The sequence below is a fragment of the Denticeps clupeoides genome, chromosome 2 (genome assembly GCF_900700375.1).
Source record: "Denticeps clupeoides chromosome 2, fDenClu1.1, whole genome shotgun sequence".
Taxonomy (NCBI): Eukaryota; Metazoa; Chordata; class Actinopteri; order Clupeiformes; family Denticipitidae; genus Denticeps; species Denticeps clupeoides.
In genome coordinates, this window is record NC_041708.1 from 15,991,750 (window position 1) to 16,018,003 (window position 26,254).

Genomic DNA, 26,254 nt, shown 5'->3' on the forward strand with positions numbered 1-26,254 from the left:
AGGATGATGATGATGTAATTTCTGTGCACCACAGATTTCCTTGTTGAAAGAATTGCATTGCTGACCATTTTCTCAACAGGTAAAGAGAAAGCGAGAGATTAGAAACTACTTCCTAGTCAAAGATCCAGCGTAAAAGATACAAGGAAGAATATGGCTTTAAATTGTGATGTTTGCATAAAAAAAATTATGTTTGCATAAAGATATGAATTAAGCAATTTCCTCCAGAATCAATAAAGTTTTCTGATTTCTGATTTATTGTGTTCCATGTTTTAGGGTTGACTGTCAAAAGTCATGTCTGGCACGAAGAAAAAAAAAAGGATTGGTTCCACTCGTCGACCTCAGCTGGGCCAACATGATGAGACAGAACAGAAGGAGAGTGAAGAAACGCTTCCATATGAGAAGATATCAGAAGGTCTATCTGATGTCAACTTAAAGGTCGTTGAACAAACCCTGAATGATCAAGTTCAAATGGAGAGTCAACAAGATCTTGAAATTCATGCACAAACAAAAGACAAAACCACAATAAAAAAAAAGAGAATGGGCTCAACTCGCAGGAATCATCAAGAAATTCTATCTGAGAAGAGCACACAAGGCATGCAAAGGATAATGGAAGAAGGTGATACCATAACAACTCAGTATGAATCACTGAAAGGAGAAATCCCACACAAAAGCTGCAGAGAGCTACAATTGTCTGACGGTGTTTGCATTGAATCTACATACGCCCAGACTAAAGAAATGGGAATTTCCTCTGAGTTGTGTGACATTCAGTCTGAGAAGGGCACAACTGACATACCACATCTTCAAAATGACACCCCTATCAGAAAATCTGACTTAAAAGAGGGGGCATGTGAAGATCAAGAAAATGCAGAGTTTGTCACTTCAGAGCATGGACATGCACAACAATTGTTTCTTCCAGAAGCTGATAAATTCAACTCTGAAGACGTTACAGAGGTGAGTTTCGGAGTCGAAAGATTCCATGAAAACTGGCTCTCCTAAATGTCACCAACACACACTTTCCAGCAATAGAGTCATTGACAGTGATATGAAAAGCATCACCAAGGTTAATGATAAATTATCAAACCCACTTCAGTTTGACCTTTAACACTGGCAGTTTGTGCACTGAAGGCACTGAATCCACGCCCTTTTCTCAACTGTTCTTAAAAAATGCATGTTCCATTCAACAATACAGGTACTTTGAAACTGCTATTTGTTATGTTATCATAAACGTAAAAGGCTTGTACTGATAAGACAGCAACATGTAGACATAACAGAAAGTACAGATGGACATAAAAAAATGTATGTTGAATTAATTGAATTAATTTACCTTGCTTTTCCAATAGTTTGTAAGAGACTGTACATATCGAACAACAACTCAGATCAAATGTATGTAAAAAAAAAGTACTGTATGTTGTTTTCACAGGAGATGCATTATTGTACAATTAATTGTAAGGGTTTCAGTTACAAGCACTTTTTTCTAATGACAATCAGCACTTCAGAAAGAAAAGGGACATGCCACATGTACAGTGAGGGTAAACCATGTTCTTTAACTGATGCTCTCCTAATTTCCCTCCTAATTTCTGAAGAACAACCCCATGGCCATGTCAGAAGGGTCAAAATACTGGGCTGAAATTGAAATATCAGAGATTGTGATTTTTTTATGTAGGTATATGTAGGCAACCTTAGATTTTTTTCAACACAGAGTACAGAGTACAAAAGTGAGTGACAATCAAACCAGGACAAAAGATTTTCACATGAAATATCCCAACAAAATCTATATGAAAAACTTTCTCAGACTGTAAACAATAATTTTTGGGTGGCAAGGTAATCAAAACATCAATCTCTAACACATTTTGAATTTCCTCAATGCCATTGTAATGTTTACTGCACGATATGAAATTTGAATCAGCATGGAATCCCAAAAACTGAAGGATGATGAAAACGATACCACAAGCTAAAAGTGACAAAAAGGAGATCAATATCAAGTACACTGCAGGAAAAAAGCAATGTCTAGTAAACCTTATCAATGAAAGGCATTGGTGTGATCATAATGATGTGATTGGCTTGATCTTGGCAAGTGAAATAGTAAGATTGCAAAAGAAAACATTGGAAAATCCATAAAGCCAAAAATGAAATCACAGAGCAGGAGCAAATTACACTGGTTCACAGGTGAACCTGAATGGAAAAGCAAGACTAAGGTAAAATAATGTTGAAGCTGCAATGGACAGGACAACTGTACAGTCTAAAACAAACAATAATATGGAATAATGCGATGAAGTAAAAAATGATGTTGGTACTGTTTTACAGGTGGAGAATACAATACATGTATCACCAGATAATTATGAACAACAGATCTCCCCTGAACTACAAGAGAAAATCTGTCTTTTTGGTGAAATTTCTTCCAGCTACAAACATGAAAAACCTGTAAAAACATCTGCCAGTCTGGATCTCATTGAATACTCAAAAGCAGAGTACATCAGAGGAGGAAGAGTTCAATCTGAACAAAATGAAATGTCTATCAATGTGGAATATCAAGAGTATGAAAGAAATTCTCAATCATGTGATCCTAGGGAGAGTAAAAAGTTGAAATCATTCTCTACAACCTTGATTGATGAATGGCAGGGAAGTAAGGAAACAGCAAGACAAGAGGAAGTCATTCTTTTATCCTCCAAACCCAAAAAGAGACCACTGCACAATCCGAACACTGAAGATAATGGTGCAACTGAGAATATGACTTCAGGTTTTCAAGTACAATCAAACTATTATCCAGTGGTCACTATTATAGAAAAAACTAGACACAGCATGGACTCGCCTGTAGCTGTATTATTAACTGATGTAGTGCACACTGAATCACTAAATAAAGAAACACATCCTGAACAAAATGAACAATCAAAGACCACGGTCAAGCCTGAAAATGTTGAGGAAGTACCTAAAACCACAGAGCCAAAGAGCAAGATCAGGACAACTCATAATTCCACTAAAGAAAAAGAAACAGAGAAAAAGAAAATGAAATCTAGGAAACTGAGCAAAGCTGTAGACCACACTGAAGAAATCAAGTCATCGACGGGAATTACAGAACAATCTACAGAGATAAATATACAGGAGAGCATTGCAGAGAAGAGAGATGAAAAAGACAGACATATACCCTCAAACTATACCAAACCTCTTCTGTCTTCTGGACACACCAATGTCATCCTGCCTTTTGGGACTACCAATCAAATGTATTCCAGTTTGGAAGTGGTTGATGCTTCACAAACAGAGCCTGTGAAAGTGTTAGGTGAAGTACTTCATGCTGAATATTCAGAAAAAGATTCATTTCAGAGTATCAGTATCCAAAAAACCCAGAAAGAGATTGTTCCAATTGTGAAGACGCCCGATGCTGCTGTACCAACAGTGGATGTAGAGAAAATACAAAAAGAAACACATCCTGAACTGAAGGAACGGATGATGGTCAAGTCTCAAATCCTAGAAGAACTGGACTGTGAAGTATCGAAGACCCCAAAGTCAAAGAGAAAGATTGGATCATCATATAATTCTTCTGGAGAAAAAGAAACAGCGAAAACAAAAGTAAAATCGAAGAATATTAACAAAATGAAAGAGCACGAACAATCAATGACTTCAGAAGTAAAATTGTGTGAAGAATTCAGGTTAATCCCAATGGTGCATAGTGATGGTGCAGACTTAAACATAAAGAATGTGGAAGGCGTACAATCACAGAATACAGAAACAAATTTATCACGTGAACTACATGAGACAATCATTCCATCTGATAAAAAGACATCCAACTATACCCCTAAAACAACAACTGAAAGGTCTATCAGTATGGACATCACTGATGCCTTGAAAAATACAGACAGCAGAATGGCAGTAAATCCTGACGATGATGGAATCCAAAATCCTACTGAGCAAAATGAAATGGTGATCGATGCAGAATATCGAAATCAAAACGATGAAAAAAACTGTCAATCATGTGATGATACCGAAAATCAAAAACTGCAATCAATGTTTACAACCTTGATGGAACCTGAAGATGAATGGCAAGAAAATAAAGAAAAAACAGCCAGAAAGGAGGAAGTAAATCTTGTATCCATGCCTAGTGACAATGAATTAATTAGTAAAGGGGAAAAAACGTCTTTGTTATCCACAATGATGGGTATTAAGGAAAGCACTAAAGAAGTCTTTGATCATGGCGCACAAAACAACGACAGAAATTCTCAACAAGAGAAATCACTGCACCATCCCAACACTGAAGATGTTGGTGGAACTGAGAAAATCCATCAACAACAGGACATTCCATTTCAAAATCAGAAGGTTTTCTTGGAGAATACACTCTTAAAGGTCGAAACAGTGACTTCAGGTTCTGAAATGCAGTCAAACTCTTATCCAGTGGTCACTAACAACTCCAACATGATCACTGAGAATCAAACTGAGGTTATTCACAGTATGGACACTCCCGAAATGGTATCTAATATGTCTGGACAGATGAAAATGCATTCTGAGCAAGGGGACCAATCACATAATGACGTCAAGTCTCAAAACCCACAGGAACAGGAAAGTGAACTTGGTAAAATCACAAAGCCAAAAAGAAAGAGTAGGCTTCCTCGAAACTCTGCAGGAGAAAAAGAAATACCAAAAAAAAAAGTGAAGTCTAAGAAAATTTGCAAGATTAAAGAGCAGGATCAGTCCATGAGTGCAGAAGTCAAATCATCTGAAGACACTAAAGTAAGCCCAAATGTGGAGGAAATTAGAGAGCAGCAAAGAATCACAGTAATAAAATGTGACAACACTGAAATAGAGAAGAAGGACAATGAAAGACACTTGTCAGGTGATGAACAAGAACAAAAAGCAAATGTGGAGTCTTTTGATAAAGAGGTGACAAGACATGTTGGTGCAGACTTAAGAATGGAGAATGTGGAGGTGGTACAATCACAGAATACTGCAACAAATGCATCACCTGAACTACATGAGACAATCGTTCCATCTGATAAGAAGACGTCCAACTACACACATGAAAAACAAACCGAAAGGTCTATCAGTATGGACATCACTGATGCCTTGAAAAATACAGACAGCAGAATGGCAGTAAATCCTGACGATGATGGAATCCAAAATCCTACTGAGCAAAATGAAATGGTGATCGATGAAGAATATCAAAATCAAACAGATGAAAAAAACTGTCAATCATGTGATGATACCGAGATTCAAAAACTGCGATCAGTATTTACAACCTTGATGGAACCTGAAGATGAATGGCAAGAAAATGAAGAAAAAACAGAAAGACAAGAGGAAGTAAATCTTGTATCCACGCCTAGTGACAATGAATTAATTAGTAAAGAGGAAAAAACGTCTTTGTTATCCACAATGATGGGTATTAAGGAAAGCACTAAAGAAGACTTTGATCATGGCGCACAAAACAACGACAGAAGTTCTCAACAAGAGAAATCACTGCACCATCCCAACACTGAAGATGTTGGTGGAACTGAGAAAATCCATCAACAACAGGATATTCCATTTCAAAATCAGAAGGTTTTCTTGGAGAATACACTCTTAAAGGTCGAAACAGTGACTTCAGGTTCTGAAATGCAGTCAAACTCTTATCCAGTGGTCACTAACAACTCCAACATGATCACTGAGAATCAAACTGAGGTTATTCACAGTATGGACACTCCCGAAATGGTTTCTAATATGTCTGGACAGATGAAAATGCATTCTGAACAAGGGGAACAATCACATAACGACGTCAAGTCTCAAAACCCACAGGAACAGGAAAGTGAACTTGGTAAAATTACAAAGCCAAAAAGAAAGAGTAGGCTTCCTCGAAATTCTGCAGGAGAAAAAGAAATACCAAAAAAAAAAGTGAAGTCTAAGAAAATTTGCAAGATTAAAGAGCAGGATCAGTCCATGAGTGCAGAAGTCAAATCATCTGAAGACACTAAAGTAAGCCCAAATGTGGAGGAAATTAGAGAGCAGCAAAGAATCACAGTAATAAAATGTGACAACACTGAAATAGAGAAGAAGGACAATGAAAGACACTTGTCAGGTGATGAAAGAGAACAACAAATACATTTGGAGTCTTTTGATAAAGAGGTGACAAGACATGTTGGTGCAGACTTAAGAATGGAAAATGTGGAGGTGGTACAATCACAGAATACTGCAACAAATGCATCACCTGAACAACATGAGACAATCGTTCCATCTGACAAGAAGACTTCCAATTACACACATGAAAAACAATCCGAAAGGTCTATCAGTATGGACATCACTGATGCCTTGAAAAATACAGACAGCAGAATGGCAGTAAATCCTGACGATGATGGAATCCAAAATCCTACTGAGCAAAATGAAATGGTGATCGATGAAGAATATCAAAATCAAACAGATGAAAAAAACTGTCAATCATGTGATGATACCGAGATTCAAAAACTGCGATCAGTATTTACAACCTTGATGGAACCTGAAGATGAATGGCAAGAAAATGAAGAAAAAGCAGAAAGACAAGAGGAAGTAAATCTTGTATCCACGCCTACTGACAATGAATTAATTAGTAAAGAGGAAAAAACGTCTTTGTTATCCACAATGATGGGTATTAAGGAAAGCACTAAAGAAGTCTTTGATCATGGCGCACAAAACAACGACAGAAATTCTCATCAAGAGAAATCACTGCACCATCCCAACACTGAAGATGTTGGTGGAACTGAGAAAATCCATCAACAACAGGATATTCCATTTCAAAATCAGAAGGTTTTCATGGAGAATACACTCTTAAAGGTCGAAATAGTGACTTCAGGTTCTGAAATGCAATCAAACTCTTATCCAGTGGTCACTAACAACTCCAACATGATCACTGAGAATCAAACTGAGGTTATTCACAGTATGGACACTCCCGAAATGGTATCTAATATATCTGGACAGATGAAAATGCATTCTGAGCAAGGGGAACAATCACATAACGACGTCAAGTCTCAAAACCCACAGGAACAGGAAAGTGAACTTGGTAAAATCACAAAGCCAAAAAGAAAGTGTAGGCTTCCTCGAAATTCTACAGGAGAAAAAGAAATACCAAAAAAAAAAGTGAAGTCTAAGAAAATTTGCAAGATTAAAGAGCAGGATCAGTCCATGAGTGCAGAAGTCAAATCATCTGAAGACACTAAAGTAAGCCCAAATGTGGAGGAAATTAGAGAGCAGCAAAGAATCACAGTAATAAAATGTGACAACACTGAAATAGAGAAGAAGGACAATGAAAGACACTTGTCAGGTGATGAAAGAGAACAACAAATACATTTGGAGTCTTTTAATAAAGAGGTGACAAGACATGTTGGTGCAGACTTAAGAATGGAGAATGTGGAGGTGGTACAATCACAGAATACTGCAACAAATGCATCACCTGAACTACATGAGACAATCGTTCCATCTGACAAGAAGACGTCCAACTACACACATGAAAAACAATCCGAAAGGTCTGTCAGTATGGACATCACTGATGCCTTGAAAAATACAGACAGCAGAATGGCAGTAAATCCTGACGATGATGGAATCCAAAATCCTACTGAGCAAAATGAAATGTTGATCGATGCGGAATGTCAAAATCAAAACGATGAAAAAAACTGTCAATCATGCGATGATACCGAGAATCAAAAACTGCGATCAGTGCTTACAACCTTGATGGAACCTGAAGATGAATGGCAAAAAAATGAAGAAAAAGCAGAAAGACAAGAGGAAGTAAATCTTGTATCCACGCCTACTGACAATGAATTAATTAGTAAAGAGGAAAAAACGTCTTTGTTATCCACACAAATGGGTATTAAGGAAAGCACTAGAGAAGTCTTTGATCATGGCGCACAAAACAACGACAGAAGTTCTCAACAAGAGAAATCACTGCACCATTACAACACTGAAGATGTTGGGGGAACTCAGAAAATACATCAACAACAGGATATTCCATTTCAAAATCAGAAGGTTTTCATGGAGAATACACTCTTAAAGGTCGAAACAGTGACTTCAGGTTCTGAAATGCAGTCAAACTCTTATCCAGTGGTCACTAACAACTCCAACATGATCACTGAGAATCAAACTGAGGTTATTCACAGTATGGACACTCCTGAAATGGTTTCTAATATGTCTGGACAGATGAAAATGCATTCTGAACAAGGGGAACAATCACATAACGACGTCAAGTCTCAAAACCCACAGGAACAGGAAAGTGAACTTGGTAAAATCACAAAGCCAAAAAGAAAGAGTAGGCTTCCTCGAAATTCTGCAGGAGAAAAAGAAATACCAAAAAAAAAAGTGAAGTCTAAGAAAATTTGCAAGATTAAAGAGCAGGATCAGTCCATGAGTGCAGAAGTCAAATCATCTGAAGACACTAAAGTAAGCCCAAATGTGGAGGAAATTAGAGAGCAGCAAAGAATCACAGTAATAAAATGTGACAACACTGAAATAGAGAAGAAGGACAATGAAAGACACTTGTCAGGTGATGAACAAGAACAAAAAACAAATGTGGAGTCTTTTGATAAAGAGGTGACAAGACATGTTGGTGCAGACTTAAGAATGGAAAATGTGGAGGAGGTACAATCACAGAATACTGCAACAAATGCATCACCTGAACTACATGAGACAATCGTTCCATCTGATAAGAAGACGTCCAACTACACACATGAAAAACAAACCGAAAGGTCTATCAGTATGGACATCACTGATGCCTTGAAAAATACAGACAGCAGAATGGCAGTAAGTCCTGAAGATGATGGAATCCAAAATCCTACTGAGCAAAATGAAATGGTGATCGATGCGGAATGTCAAAATCAAAACGATGAAAAAAACTGTCAATCATGCGATGATACCGAGAATCAAAAACTGCGATCAGTGCTTACAACCTTGATGGAACCTGAAGATGAATGGCAAAAAAATGAAGAAAAAGCAGAAAGACAAGAGGAAGTAAATCTTGTATCCACGCCTAGTGACAATGAATTAATTAGTAAAGAGGAAAAAACGTCTTTGTTATCCACACAAATGGGTATTAAGGAAAGCACTAAAGAAGTCTTTGATCATGGCACACAAAACAACGACAGAAGTTCTCAACAAGAGAAATCACTGCACCATTACAACACTGAAGATGTTGGGGGAACTCAGAAAATACATCAACAACAGGATATTCCATTTCAAAATCAGAAGGTTTTCATGGAGAATACACTCTTAAAGGTCGAAACAGTGACTTCAGGTTCTGAAATGCAGTCAAACTCTTATCCAGTGGTCACTAACATCTCCAACATGATCACTGAGAATCAAACTGAGGTTATTCACAGTATGGACACTCCCAAAATGGTTTCTAATATGTCTGGACAGATGAAAATGCATTCTGAACAAGGGGAACAATCAAATTACGATGTCAAGTCTCAAAACCCACAGGAACAGGAAAGTGAACTTGGCAAAATCACAAAGCCAAAAAGAAAGAGTAGGCTTCCTCGAAATTCTGCAGGAGAAAAAGAAATACCAAAAAAAAAAGTGAAGTCTAAGAAAATTTGCAAGATTAAAGAGCAGGATCAGTCCATGAGTGCAGAAGTCAAATCATCTGAAGACATTAAAGTAAGCCCAAATGTGGAGGAAATTAGAGAGCAGCAAAGAATCACAGTAATAAAATGTGACAACACTGAAATAGAGAAGAAGGACAATGAAAGACACTTGTCAGGTGATGAAAGAGAACAACAAATACATTTGGAGTCTTTTGATAAAGAGGTGACAAGACATGTTGGTGCAGACTTAAGAATGGAAAATGTGGAGGTGGTACAATCACAGAATACTGCAACAAATGCATCACCTGAACAACATGAGACAATCGTTCCATCTGACAAGAAGACTTCCAATTACACACATGAAAAACAATCCGAAAGGTCTATCAGTATGGACATCACTGATGCCTTGAAAAATACAGACAGCAGAATGGCAGTAAATCCTGACGATGATGGAATCCAAAATCCTACTGAGCAAAATGAAATGGTGATCGATGAAGAATATCAAAATCAAACAGATGAAAAAAACTGTCAATCATGTGATGATACCGAGATTCAAAAACTGCGATCAGTATTTACAACCTTGATGGAACCTGAAGATGAATGGCAAGAAAATGAAGAAAAAGCAGAAAGACAAGAGGAAGTAAATCTTGTATCCACGCCTACTGACAATGAATTAATTAGTAAAGAGGAAAAAACGTCTTTGTTATCCACAATGATGGGTATTAAGGAAAGCACTAAAGAAGTCTTTGATCATGGCGCACAAAACAACGACAGAAATTCTCATCAAGAGAAATCACTGCACCATCCCAACACTGAAGATGTTGGTGGAACTGAGAAAATCCATCAACAACAGGATATTCCATTTCAAAATCAGAAGGTTTTCATGGAGAATACACTCTTAAAGGTCGAAATAGTGACTTCAGGTTCTGAAATGCAATCAAACTCTTATCCAGTGGTCACTAACAACTCCAACATGATCACTGAGAATCAAACTGAGGTTATTCACAGTATGGACACTCCTGAAATGGTTTCTAATATGTCTGGACAGATGAAAATGCATTCTGAGCAAGGGGAACAATCACATAATGACGTCAAGTCTCAAAACCCACAGGAACAGGAAAGTGAACTTGGTAAAATCACAAAGCCAAAAAGAAAGAGTAGGCTTCCTCGAAATTCTGCAGGAGAAAAAGAAATACCAAAAAAAAAAGTGAAGTCTAAGAAAATTTGCAAGATTAAAGAGCAGGATCAGTCCATGAGTGCAGAAGTCAAATCATCTGAAGACACTAAAGTAAGCCCAAATGTGGAGGAAATTAGAGAGCAGCAAAGAATCACAGTAATAAAATGTGACAACACTGAAATAGAGAAGAAGGACAATGAAAGACACTTGTCAGGTGATGAACAAGAACAAAAAGCAAATGTGGAGTCTTTTGATAAAGAGGTGACAAGACATGTTGGTGCAGACTTAAGAATGGAAAATGTGGAGGTGGTACAATCACAGAATACTGCAACAAATGCATCACCTGAACTACATGAGACAATCGTTCCATCTGATAAGAAGACGTCCAACTACACACATGAAAAACAAACCGAAAGGTCTGTCAGTATGGACATCACTGATGCCTTGAAAAATACAGACAGCAGAATGGCAGTAAGTCCTGAAGATGATGGAATCCAAAATCCTACTGAGCAAAATGAAATGTTGATCGATGCGGAATGTCAAAATCAAAAAGATGAAAAAAACTGTCAATCATGTGATGATACCGAGATTCAAAAACTGCGATCAGTATTTACAACCTTGATGGAACCTGAAGATGAATGGCAAGAAAATGAAGAAAAAACAGAAAGACAAGAGGAAGTAAATCTTGTATCCACGCCTACTGACAATGAATTAATTAGTAAAGAGAAAAAAACGTCTTTGTTATCCACAATGATGGGTATTAAGGAAAGCACTAAAGAAGTCTTTGATCATGGCGCACAAAACAACGACAGAAGTTCTCAACAAGAGAAATCACTGCACCATCCCAACACTGAAGATGTTGGTGGAACTGAGAAAATACATCAACAACAGGATATTCCATTTCAAAACCAGAAGGTTTTAATGGAGAATACACTCTTGAAGGTCGAAACAGTGACTTCATTCTCTGTGGTTGCTACCATCTCCAACACAATTACTGAAAAAAATATTTATACTGATACTAGCATCAACTCTCCTGAAACATTAATAACAGTTGATTTAGAATCACAACAAAAAACTGAACAAAAGGAATGGTCAAAGACCACAGTGAAGTCTGAAAACATTGAGGAACAGGACAGTCAAATATCTAAGACCACAAAGCCAAAGAGAAAGATGAAGATGACTCATAAGTCTACTGTAGATAACGAAACAGAGAAAAAGAAAAGAAAATCTAGAAACCTGAGCAAAACTTTAGACAAACACCCATGCAAGATTACCGCAGTGGGATTATGTGAAGAGTCTGCAGACATGCAGGAAAGCATTACAGAGAGGAACAAAAACACAACAGAGGATGAACCAGGTCAGAAAACAAATATAGAGAGTTTTGATGAAAAATTATTAAAGTTATTCAGTACTTCTTTAGAGCCGGAGAGTTTTAATAATTTATGTTCAAACTACACCAAACCTTTTTTGTCCCCTGGAATTCCAGCCCAAATCTGTCTGCCTATTGCAATTTCCAATCAAATCAGTGTAAAACACAATGACACATCTTATAAAACGGATGCTGGTGACTTCTCAGAAACAGAGTCCATCAAAATATCTAGAGCTGCATTTGATTATTTTTGGAGTCCTGATGAAGATGAAACCAAAATAAGAACAATCACTCAACAGAATGAAAAATCTGTCAGCTGTGAGAACATTTTTCTGGAGGAAAATGTGGATTTTAAAGAAGGATTAGCTAGTTCAGCATCTATATTAGTTCCTTATAACACAAATTCTGTCCCCAAAATACAAAGCAATCATGAGGTCAATGTGAAGAGTGGTGTTAGGACAAAAGAAAAAATTTCCATGGATAATGAGGCAGAAGGTTCGGAAAAAGTTGAGACTATCCAGGAAAGTCAACTTCTTTGGTCATTAATACAACAGAGAAAGATTGAAATTTATGGACAAACCAAAACAGAAAACTGGGTTGGGAAGTTGGAAGACAAAAGCAGCATTATAGACCATGTGACACTTACGACTGAAGAAGAGTCTTCCCAGGTGACAGTTGAGAACTTACATCAGATTGAAGAGATAATACATGATAATAGAGAACAATATGTGGAGAATTTGATCACAAAAAATACCGTTATGAAGTCATTTGGAAGACATGAGCAGGAAGATATGAGTGTGTTCCATATGGAGCAAACAAACAATGTACCTGTAGATGATACAGAAACTGAGAATAATCTTCAACAGACAAACAGGTCAGCACAAAGCGAGGAAGATTTTAATGAGATTTCAGCCACTGAAGCTGAATTTCACAATATCCTAAAACAACATTTTGAAGAGAGCAACATTTCAGAGCAGGGCCTACCAATGCATCAAGAATTGAAGTCTTCTGGTAAGAACACAGAAGATGTTATAGGGTGGAGTGGGATTGGGGAGACAATCTACATGCAAGAAAACAACACAGTGGAAGATATTGACAATGCTGGTAAAAACAGACAACCGCAACCAGAAAGAAATGCCCAGTCAAAGGATAAACAAGAATTGGTCCCCAATCTGAACATATCAGATGTTTTGAAAACAAAACAGACGAATAGACCTCAAGTTGTTTTTGATTTAAGAGAATGTGAAGAAGATGAATCCCCAAATGAAAAATCATTCAAGATGCAATGCAAAAATATTGAGAATGACTCAAGTAAAACAAGCCAGAGAGCAAAGCTGCTATCGCCACACAGGACTGTGAATGACAGGCAAGAAAATGAAGCATCAGAACATAGGACAGAAGGTAAAGATCAGAGGGAAACAGGGCAAGATTCTACTGCTGTCCAGATAGAAAGTGCACACTTTTCTGAGCATGCTCAAAATGACGACAGAAGAACACAAGAGGAAAGGTATTTGAATAACCATAGTAAACACAATATTGGCATGACAATGTATGAACAGAACAATATTCTGGAGGAAATAGAGAATGTGCCATTACATTTAGAACATGTGATTTCAATTTCAATCAATAATCTGAGAGATACCTCATGGAGCATGGAGACCATGGATTTACTTGATGATGAACATAATGAGTCATCAGAGAAACCTGAAATGTTGAGTATCATCATGAAAACAGCCAACAAGCAAGAAATGATTTTAGAGAACATTCACAGCAAATCTGGTACAGACAGACGTGTTGAAAGTAAATCAGACAGTGGATACATACCAGTGGATGAAAATGAGCCAGTAGATGTTGGGCCCCTTAAAAAAACTGAAAAAATAAATAATGAAAAAATAAATCATGAAATCTCTGAAAACCAAATTGATATTTTTCAAAATCTGTGCGTTTGTGCTGCCTTGCAAAAATCTGAAGGTGAAATATCAGCCAGTATGGAATTGAAATGTCCAGATAATAATAAGCAAAGCATATCAAGGACTCTTGATGAACATAAACAAGACAGGCCTGAACATACAGAGGAACCAGGACATGTGATAGAAATTAGAGATCTTATAAATACAGAAAAAACATTTTCTCTGTCATCTTGCATTAATGTTACAGGTAGTATAAAACGGGTCTTGAGTGAACAGCAGAGTGATGAGAAAATAAAACTGCATCATCCAAATAATGAAACTGAGACAGATTATGAACAAATAAATATGCCGTCACAAACAGAAAAAATGTTAGTTGAGAATGAAAGGCCAGAACAGATGATTTCTACTTCTGAAGCTTATGGAGGAAACAAAACAGAAGAAAATGAAGGAGATCCAGATCCATTTAATACTGTATACAACGAAACTGATGAAATTCATGAAATATCAATCAGCAAAGAATCTACTGTTGCAGACAGGGAAATACAACCACTCCTTCACCAAAAGAAAACCTCAATTATGATAGATCTCCCACAAGAACAGGACAAAATAGTAGACATAAGCAGCTGCAAAGAAAATGAAATTGAAGTAACAGAAGGGCACTTTAAGATGACAGAAAAGTTATTTACCCAAAAGCAGATAGAGACAGAAAGTGAAGCAATAATGCTAAAGGATCAAGAACTAATTTGTCGAAATACTCAACAAGTTTATTTGTCATTACAGGTGGAGATGATATCTGCAGCAAATGTTTCGCTAGACACAACAAGAGAACATATTTCTTCCGCCTCTATAGCTTGGAAGTGCCCACAAGTCACTTCCAGTGCTTTCAGAGGGGAACAAATGTGTTCTGTTATACAGACAGAGCAGACTTTGATTCCACACTTGGAGAAAGAGAATGAAGTTTTTTGCTATCAAAGTCAAAACCCCTCCCTAAATTCAGAATCACAGAAACACCAAGATGTCCAAAATTCTAAAATAACAGGAACAAAGTTAATGTCGGGAACTACTCAAAAATATCTTAGATCTCAGTCATATGATGAAAAGTCAGAAGATTCTCATGAAGAAATTCAGATGAAATCCGAGCAATCAGACAAACACCCATCTCAAGAAAAAAACTGTGATTCAATAAATGAGCCAAGTGAAGAACAGCACAATCAAATATTTGCAGAGAATCCTCATTTTGAGATTGAGTCTTCCACTCTTCTGAGTCCTACAGCATTTGATTCAGATGTTCCGCCAGAGATTAAGACTGCACCTGGATCTTTTGGCTCTGAAAACAAAACTTTCAAGGAAAGTAGTGAAAACAGTTCAAACAAAAAACATGAAAATAAGCTGCCCATAGAGACCAAACCTGGTCCTGAAGAGTCATCAAAAGATATGTTCATTACCAAGCAAGAATCAACAGCATCTGCAATACAAGAACAACCCATATCAGCAGGCTGCAAAGTGAACAAGCATCTCATATGTGACAGTGCCACCCCATTTACCACCGCAGACAGTTCAGTAGAAACTATCATTGGTGATAAACCAGACCCATCCCAAAATCCTTACATCAATGATGCAATAACTAAGGAAAATGAACCACAACAGAATCAAATATTTGAAGAGAATCTACAATTTGGGGTAGACTCTTCCACTTTTCCTACAGCATTTCTCTCAGATGTTGCATCAGAAATGACAACTTTACATAGAAATTTGGGCTTGGACAATGAATTCTTCAAGGCAGGAAATGAAAAACAATTAAAAACTATTCGTGAAAATGTGATCGCCGAAGTGAATGCATCTGGTCCTGTAGTGTCATCAGAAGATCAGTTATTTACAGAGCAAGAAGTTTTAACTATTGCAGTACATGAACATCCAATATCAGCAGACCTGATGGGAAGTGACCATGTCTTATCTGACAGTACTAGCCTATTTTCTGCAACAGGCAATGCAATTGAAACCATTACATCAGCTGTTGGACTTGAATCACAGGACCACATAGTCAAAGAGCATGGAAACAGAGAAATGATGATATCAATCTGTGATCCTAATAAAACACAGGATAATGACAAACATCCGAAAGAAAGGCACCTAATGAAAAATATTGATGATGTTACATTATTGAATGAGCAACATGACAAAGAAACCAACTCTGCCCTCAAAAAGAAGAAGATTGGCTCTACTCGCAGAAGCCAGGGTCGAGGTCACAGAAGAGAAGCAGAAGTGACAAACTCAGATTGGGATACTGAGGACACATTGGTAGAACATGAAGAGGATGCTACAAAAAACAAAATGAATGTAGAGGTTGTAGTAGACACACAAACTTGTGAATCTCTGGAACCCCTTCATAAACAAGACCAATCAATAGTCATGGATGAAGAAGACCTTAACTCAGTTCAGATCAGTAAGAATGATAATCAGTCTGGTGAAGATATACAGAAAGAAACTCAAGACACAGACAAAAACAATAAGTGTTTCACAGATTCAGTAGAAGCAAATAAATTAGAGCAAAATCAGATTTTTGCAGAGAATCCCCACTTTGGGATTGAAAATGAGTTTTCCAAGGCACATGAAGAAAACCAATCCAACATAATCTGTGAAAATGTGCATCCCACAGAGACATCGGATCAGTTATTTAAAGACCAAGAGAATGCAGTGGCTGCCATGTTAGAAGAACCTATGTCAGCAGATACATCAGGAAGTGAACATTTGTTATATGCCAATGCTACACCAATTACAACAGACAATGCAGCAGATACCATTATCTCGACTGATAAACTATCTGCATCACAAAATTGTCCCTCATCACAGGACCACACTGACAAAGAGCATGGAATAAGTGGAATGATGCTATCAATCTGTGATACTAATAGGACAAAAGATAATGACAAACATCTAGAAGATGAACATGAAGTAGAAGCTGTGTCCACTGAAAGAACAACAGAACTTCAGGCAACAGATGAGGGAGCCTCTGAACATTTTGTAGAACCTGATGTTGATGTGAAAAAATGTGAAGAGATTGGTTCCATTGCTGTATTCACCAATCAGGTGAACATATCTTCAGCTATTCCAGATGTTGATGTCATCATGATTGAAAAGTACACTGAAGATGAGAACCCCAATGCCAAGAACTCAGAATGTCATCTAATGAAACATAGACCTGTGTATGAGGTACATTCAGTCAGTGATGTGGATGACCATGTTGCACATTCTGGTGAATCAGATTTTAGTGAGATGAAAAATATTGATGATGATGTTACATTGTTGAATGAGCAACGTCACAAAGAATCCAACTCTGCCCTCAAAAAGAAGAAGATTGGCTCAACTCGCAGAAGCCTGGGTCGAGGTCACAGAAGAGAAGCAGAAGTGACAAACTCAGATCAAGATACTGAGGACACATTGGTAGAACATGAAGAGGATGCTACTGAAAACAAAATGACTGTAGAGGTTGTGGTAGACTCACAAACTTGTGAATCTCTGGAACCCCTTCATAAACAAGACCAATCAATAGTCATGGATGAAGAAGATCTTAACTCAGTTCAGACCAGTGAGAATGATAATCAGTCTGGTGAAGATGCACAGAAAGAAACTCAAGACACAGACAAAAACAATAAGTGTTTCACAGATTCAGCAGATGCAAATAAATCAGAGCAAAATCAGATTTTTGCAGATAATCCCCACTTTGGGGTTCTTTCTTCTTATGGGATTGAAAATGAGATTTCCAAAGCACATGAAGAAAACCAATCCAACATGATCTGTGAAAATGTGCATCCCACAGAGACAGCAGATCAGTTATTTAAAGTGCAAGATGTTACATTTTCTGCAATGTTAGAAGAACCTATGTCAGCAGAAACATCAGGAAGTGAATATGTGTTATATGACAGTGCTACACCAATTACAACAGACAATGCAGCAGAAACCATTATCTCAACTGATAAACTTCCTGCATCACAAAATTGTCCCTCATCACAGGACCACACTGACAAAGAGCATGGAATAAGTGGAATGATGCTATCAATCTGTGATCCTAATAGAGCACAAAGTAATGACAAACATCTAGAAGATGAACATGAAGTAGAAGCTGTGTCCACTGAAAGAACAACAGAACTTCAGGCAACAGATGAGGGAGCCTCTGAACATTTTGTAGAACCTGATGTTGATATGAAAAAAGATAACATCTTTGATGATCTTAAGATTTTGAATGAACAACCTCACAAAGAAACAGATCCTGGTGTTAAAAACAAGAAGATTGGCTCTACTCGCAGAAGCCTGGGTCGAGGTCACAGAAGAGAAGCAGATGTGACAAATTCTGAAGGAGATACTGATGACACATTGGTAGAACATGGGGGAGATGCTAATGAAAACAAAATGACTGCACATGAAGAAAACCAATCCAACATAATATGTGAAAATGTGCATCCCACAGAGACATTGGATCAGTTATGTAAAGACCAAGAGAATGCAGTGGCTGCCATGTTAGAAGAACCTATGTCAGCAGATACATCAGGAAGTGAACATTTGTTATATGCCAATGCTACACCAATTACAACAGACAATTCAGCAGAAACCATTATCTCAACTGATAAACTTCCTGCATCACAAAATTGTCCCTCATCACAGGACCACACTGACAAAGAGCATGGAATAAGTGGAATGGTGCTATCAATCTGTGATCCTAATAGAGCACAAGATAATGACGAAAATCTAGAAGATAAACATGAAGGAGAAGCTGTGTCCATTGAAAGAACAACAGAACTTCAGGCAACAGATGCAGCAGCCTCTGAACATTTTGTAGAACCTGATGTTGATGTGAAAAAAGGTGAAGAGATTGGTTCTATTGCTGTATTCACCAATCAGGTGAACATATCTTCAGCTATTCCAGATGTTGATGTCATCATGATTGAGAAATACACTGAAGATGAGAACCCTAATGCCAAGAACTCAGAATGGCACCTACTGGAACAAAACAGACTTGTGTATGAGGTACATTCAGTCAGTGATGTGGATGACCATGCTGCACATTCTGGTGTATCAGATTTTAGTGAGATGAAAAATATTGATGATGATTTTACATTGTTGAATGAGCAACGTCACAAAGAATCCAACTCTGCCCTCAAAAAGAAGAAGATTGGCTCAACTCGCAGAAGCCTGGGTCGAGGTCACAGAAGAGAAGCAGAAGTGACAAACTCAGATCAAGATACTGAGGACACATTGGTAGAACATGAAGAGGATGCTACTGAAAACAAAATGACTGTAGAGGTTGTGGTAGACTCACAAACTTGTGAATCTCTGGAACCCCTTCATAAACAAGACCAATCAATAGTCATGGATGAAGAAGACCTTCACTCAGTTCAGATCAGTAAGAATGATAATCAGTCTGGTGAAGATGCACAGAAAGAAACTCAAGACACAGACAAAAACAATAAGTGTTTCACAGATTCAGTAGAAGCAAATAAATCAGAGCAAAATCAGATTTTTGCAGAGAATCCCCACTTTGGGATTGAAAATGAGTTTTCCAAGGCACATGAAGAAAACCAATCCAACATAATCTGTGAAAATGTGCATCCCACAGAGACATCGGATCAGTTATTTAAAGACCAAGAGAATGCAGTGGCTGCCATGTTAGAAGAACCTATGTCAGCAGATACATCAGGAAGTGAACATTTGTTATATGCCAATGCTACACCAATTACAACAGACAATGCAGCAGATACCATTATCTCGACTGATAAACTATCTGCATCACAAAATTGTCCCTCATCACAGGACCACACTGACAAAGAGCATGGAATAAGTGGAATGATGCTATCAATCTGTGATACTAATAGGACAAAAGATAATGACAAACATCTAGAAGATGAACATGAAGTAGAAGCTGTGTCCACTGAAAGAACAACAGAACTTCAGGCAACAGATGAGGGAGCCTCTGAACATTTTGTAGAACCTGATGTTGATATGAAAAAAGATAACATCTTTGATGATCTTAAGATTTTGAATGAACAACCTCACAAAGAAACAGATCCTGGTGTTAAAAACAAGAAGATTGGCTCTACTCGCAGAAGCCTGGGTCGAGGTCACAGAAGAGAAGCAGATGTGACAAATTCTGAAGGAGATACTGATGACACATTGGTAGAACATGGGGGAGATGCTAATGAAAACAAAATGACTGCACATGAAGAAAACCAATCCAACATAATATGTGAAAATGTGCATCCCACAGAGACATCGGATCAGTTATTTAAAGACCAAGAGAATGCAGTGGCTGCCATGTTAGAAGAACCTATGTCAGCAGATACATCAGGAAGTGAACATTTGTTATATGCCAATGCTACACCAATTACAACAGACAATGCAGCAGATACCATTATCTCGACTGATAAACTATCTGCATCACAAAATTGTCCCTCATCACAGGACCACACTGACAAAGAGCATGGAATAAGTGGAATGATGCTATCAATCTGTGATACTAATAGGACAAAAGATAATGACAAACATCTAGAAGATGAACATGAAGTAGAAGCTGTGTCCACTGAAAGAACAACAGAACTTCAGGCAACAGATGAGGGAGCCTCTGAACATTTTGTAGAACCTGATATTGATGTGAAAAAATGTGAAGAGAATGGTTCCATTGCTGTATTCACCAATCAGGTGAACATATCTTCAGCTATTCCAGATGTTGAAGTCATCATGATTGAAAAGTACACTGAAGATGAGAACCCCAATGCCAAGAACTCAGAATGGCACCTACTGAAACAAAACAGACTTGTGTATGAGGTACATTCAATCAGTGATGTGGATGACCATGCTGCACATTCTGGTGTATCAGATTTTAGTGAGATGAAAAATATTGATGATGATGTTACATTGTTGAATGAGCAACGTCACAAAGAATCCAACTCTGCCCTCAAAAAGAAGAAGATTGGCTCAACTCGCAGAAGCCTGGGTCGAGGTCACAGAAGAGAAGCAGAAGTGACAAACTCAGATCAAGATACTGAGGACACATTGGTAGAACATGAAGAGGATGCTACTGAAAACAAAATGACTGTAGAGGTTGTGGTAGACTCACAAACTTGTGAATCTCTGGAACCCCTTCATAAACAAGACCAATCAATAGTCATGGATGAAGAAGATCTTAACTCAGTTCAGACCAGTGAGAATGATAATCAGTCTGGTGAAGATGCACAGAAAGAAACTCAAGACACAGACAAAAACAATAAGTGTTTCACAGATTCAGCAGATGCAAATAAATCAGAGCAAAATCAGATTTTTGCAGATAATCCCCACTTTGGGGTTCTTTCTTCTTATGGGATTGAAAATGAGATTTCCAAAGCACATGAAGAAAACCAATCCAACATGATCTGTGAAAATGTGCATCCCACAGAGACAGCAGATCAGTTATTTAAAGTGCAAGATGTTACATTTTCTGCAATGTTAGAAGAACCTATGTCAGCAGATACATCAGGAAGTGAATATGTGTTATATGACAGTGCTACACCAATTACAACAGACAATGCAGCAGAAACCATTATCTCAACTGATAAACTTCCTGCATCACAAAATTGTCCCTCATCACAGGACCACACTGACAAAGAGCATGGAATAAGTGGAATGATGCTATCAATCTGTGATCCTAATAGAGCACAAAGTAATGACAAACATCTAGAAGATGAACATGAAGTAGAAGCTGTGTCCACTGAAAGAACAACAGAACTTCAGGCAACAGATGAGGGAGCCTCTGAACATTTTGTAGAACGTGATGTTGATGAGAAAAAAGATAACATCTTTGATGGTCTTAAGATTTTGAATGAACAACCTCACAAAGAAACAGATCCTGGTGTTAAAAAGAAGAAGATTGGCTCTACTCGCAGAAGCCTGGGTCGAGGTCACAGAAGAGAAGCAGATGTGACAAATTCTGAAGGAGATACTGATGACACATTGGTAGAACATGGGGGAGATGCTAATGAAAACAAAATGACTGCACATGAAGAAAACCAATCCAACATAATATGTGAAAATGTGCATCCCACAGAGACATCGGATCAGTTATTTAAAGACCAAGAGAATGCAGTGGCTGCCATGTTAGAAGAACCTATGTCAGCAGATACATCAGGAAGTGAACATTTGTTATATGCCAATGCTACACCAATTACAACAGACAATGCAGCAGATACCATTATCTCGACTGATAAACTATCTGCATCACAAAATTGTCCCTCATCACAGGACCACACTGACAAAGAGCATGGAATAAGTGGAATGATGCTATCAATCTGTGATACTAATAGGACAAAAGATAATGACAAACATCTAGAAGATGAACATGAAGTAGAAGCTGTGTCCACTGAAAGAACAACAGAACTTCAGGCAACAGATGAGGGAGCCTCTGAACATTTTGTAGAACCTGATGTTGATATGAAAAAAGATAACATCTTTGATGATCTTAAGATTTTGAATGAACAACCTCACAAAGAAACAGATCCTGGTGTTAAAAACAAGAAGATTGGCTCTACTCGCAGAAGCCTGGGTCGAGGTCACAGAAGAGAAGCAGATGTGACAAATTCTGAAGGAGATACTGATGACACATTGGTAGAACATGGGGGAGATGCTAATGAAAACAAAATGACTGCACATGAAGAAAACCAATCCAACATAATATGTGAAAATGTGCATCCCACAGAGACATCGGATCAGTTATTTAAAGACCAAGAGAATGCAGTGGCTGCCATGTTAGAAGAACCTATGTCAGCAGATACATCAGGAAGTGAACATTTGTTATATGCCAATGCTACACCAATTACAACAGACAATGCAGCAGATACCATTATCTCGACTGATAAACTATCTGCATCACAAAATTGTCCCTCATCACAGGACCACACTGACAAAGAGCATGGAATAAGTGGAATGATGCTATCAATCTGTGATACTAATAGGACAAAAGATAATGACAAACATCTAGAAGATGAACATGAAGTAGAAGCTGTGTCCACTGAAAGAACAACAGAACTTCAGGCAACAGATGAGGGAGCCTCTGAACATTTTGTAGAACCTGATATTGATGTGAAAAAATGTGAAGAGAATGGTTCCATTGCTGTATTCACCAATCAGGTGAACATATCTTCAGCTATTCCAGATGTTGAAGTCATCATGATTGAAAAGTACACTGAAGATGAGAACCCCAATGCCAAGAACTCAGAATGGCACCTACTGAAACAAAACAGACTTGTGTATGAGGTACATTCAATCAGTGATGTGGATGACCATGCTGCACATTCTGGTGTATCAGATTTTAGTGAGATGAAAAATATTGATGATGATGTTACATTGTTGAATGAGCAACGTCACAAAGAATCCAACTCTGCCCTCAAAAAGAAGAAGATTGGCTCAACTCGCAGAAGCCTGGGTCGAGGTCACAGAAGAGAAGCAGAAGTGACAAACTCAGATCAAGATACTGAGGACACATTGGTAGAACATGAAGAGGATGCTACTGAAAACAAAATGACTGTAGAGGTTGTGGTAGACTCACAAACTTGTGAATCTCTGGAACCCCTTCATAAACAAGACCAATCAATAGTCATGGATGAAGAAGATCTTAACTCAGTTCAGACCAGTGAGAATGATAATCAGTCTGGTGAAGATGCACAGAAAGAAACTCAAGACACAGACAAAAACAATAAGTGTTTCACAGATTCAGCAGATGCAAATAAATCAGAGCAAAATCAGATTTTTGCAGATAATCCCCACTTTGGGGTTCTTTCTTCTTATGGGATTGAAAATGAGATTTCCAAAGCACATGAAGAAAACCAATCCAACATGATCTGTGAAAATGTGCATCCCACAGAGACAGCAGATCAGTTATTTAAAGTGCAAGATGTTACATTTTCTGCAATGTTAGAAGAACCTATGTCAGCAGATACATCAGGAAGTGAATATGTGTTATATGACAGTGCTACACCAATTACAACAGACAATGCAGCAGAAACCATTATCTCAACTGATAAACTTCCTGCATCACAAAATTGTCCCTCATCACAGGACCACACTGACAAAGAGCATGGAATAAGTGGAATGATGCTATCAATCTGTGATCCTAATAGAGCACAAGATAATGACGAAAATCTAGAAGATGAACATGAAGTAAAAGCTGTGTCCACCAAGAAAAGAACAGATGCAGGAGGCTCTGAACATTTTGCAGAAGCTGAAGTTGATGTGAAAAAAGGTGAAATCTTTTTGAATGAACAATGTCACAAAGAAACAAATACTGACTTTAAAAAGAAGAAAATGGGCTCTTCTCGCAGAAGCCTGGGTCGAGGTCACAGAGGAGAAGCAGAAAAATCACAGAGGAATAGTGCCATTAAATTGGTCGAATATCAGCACGATGCTCCAGTAAATAAAATGGCTGAAGAAGATACTATTGAGAGGCAAGTGTCTAAATCACTGGAACTCTTAAATAAATCCCAGGCAACAGCATCAATGTTTCCAAAGGAGCCAGACCTGGACTTGACTGCGAATGATCAATGTTCTGGAAATGTTTCAGAAAAACTTCATGATATGCTCAAATATCCATCAAACTTGCCTGAGCAGCAAATTAAGACCATAAAGCTTTGTGAGGAAATTGGTATGCTGAGTGAAAGTCATAGTTTTACTACAATTGAGAAACAAATTCCTCTGTCTGGAATGAGAAAGATCGTCTGTTTTCGTGGTGGCCAGATTTACACAGAGAAAACCTCCATGGATGAAAATGAACATGCGGCAGAAAAACGTCCTGAGAATGAGGCTGTTTCACAAAACCCATGTGGACCTTTAACAGGAAAGGTGTGTATTAGTATTATGGACAAAGTGTCTGCATTCAAATCCGATTGCTGTTGATTTTAACATTTTTATCTCTGTTAAAACACTGCAGAATTATTCCAATCAGGAAACATTTGATGTACTTCACAATTGCAGTCACTGTAAATCTGCAATTTTTGTCTTTTTAGTTCTCTGCTCTGGAGGGTGCTGGAAACCAACCCCCTACTGCTGAACAGGGGCTGCCTCTCACAGTCCCTCTTGGGCAACATGGAGAAAAGAAAGAAGCAGAATCCCAGAGTAAGTCATTTTAAAACAAACTATTTTGAGTTCAACAAGGAGCATCAAATCAGGAAAAACACAGTTTCACCACAACACTGCTTTCTGTCGAACAATCCAAATCTTGTCTGTGATCCTATTTTTTTCAGGTGGCTATCTCAGTTTGACAGAGGAGCCAGTTCAGTTTAATGTTGTGATGGTTGGGAACAGCAGTGTTGGTAAAACCTCTTTTATAAGACAATTTCAAAGTGGACACTTCTGTGAGGATCTTTCGGCCACCATTGGTGAGGTTCAGCATTTACTAGACTGCATACTTTATACTGTAAGGTATTTATATATAAATGGCCATTAAACTACACTTATCTGCATATCAATGTACGCTTTGTTTTTTGACAGGCATTGATACCTGTACCCAGACCATGGTAGTCGATAACAAATTAGTCAAACTTCAGATATGGGACACTGCCGGGCAGGAGAGGTGAGACTTCATTTGAGAAAAACAGTGTTGACATTAGTATTATGATTTTTAATGTCACGTTTTATTAATGTGCATCACTGTAAATTATATGGTACCGTGCACAGGCAGTATATAGAATGTCTATAAAGTGTCTTGGGTTTGCAGTCTTGTCTTATAGATTTGAGTGTTTATTGTTGATTTTGTTGTTTTTCTGTCTTCCTCAGGTATCATAGCATCACAAAGCAGGTATTACACAAAGCTGAAGGGCTTATTCTGATGTATGACATCACATCAGATGAGTCCTTTTATGCTGTTCGCAAATGGATTTCCTGCATTGAGGTAATCATACTTTTTTAAATGTCTCAAAATCTAGAATCAACTAAATGTGCAAGCAAATGCTAAATGTGTAAACTTTCCACAGGATGGGGCTCCCACTGGTGTTGTGATGATGCTCCTTGGAAATAAGAATGACCTCTCACAAAGGAAAGTTCTTCCAACTCATGGCCAGCAGATTGCACAGGTACACTGTTGACAAGTTATGGCAGAAATGATATAAATCATATGAAACAGATGAAGGACCCTATTTGTACTTTTTATGTTGTTGTTGTTGTTGCACTAGGAGTTCAACATCAGTTTCATGGAGTGCAGTGCTGCAACTGGAAACAACGTCAGACAGTCTTTAGAAGATTTAGCACGGTGAGACACGTTAGCAAACAGAGTTTTAAA

General features: G+C 37.9%; 1 protein-coding gene across 6 annotated transcripts in view; it reads left to right on the plus strand.

Annotated features, from left to right (window-relative positions):
• rab44 (RAB44, member RAS oncogene family) overlaps positions 1 to 26,254 on the plus strand; it is a 33,802-nt gene that overhangs the window by 6,285 nt on the left and 1,263 nt on the right. The window contains exons 1-8 of one of the 6 annotated variants that reach the window (XM_028960730.1): positions 14,794 to 20,581; positions 22,394 to 24,819; positions 24,984 to 25,092; positions 25,221 to 25,355; positions 25,468 to 25,549; positions 25,753 to 25,867; positions 25,950 to 26,048; positions 26,148 to 26,224. In XM_028960730.1, the coding sequence (XP_028816563.1) occupies positions 14,860 to 20,581; positions 22,394 to 24,819; positions 24,984 to 25,092; positions 25,221 to 25,355; positions 25,468 to 25,549; positions 25,753 to 25,867; positions 25,950 to 26,048; positions 26,148 to 26,224 (8,765 nt within the window). In that variant the 5' untranslated portion in view covers positions 14,794 to 14,859. Of the gene's footprint in view, positions 1 to 273; positions 952 to 14,619; positions 24,820 to 24,983; positions 25,093 to 25,220; positions 25,356 to 25,467; positions 25,550 to 25,752; positions 25,868 to 25,949; positions 26,049 to 26,147; positions 26,225 to 26,254 lie in introns of those variants that run through there. The other 5 variants (XM_028960702.1, XM_028960722.1, XM_028960711.1 and 2 more) reach the window with 5 other exon arrangements.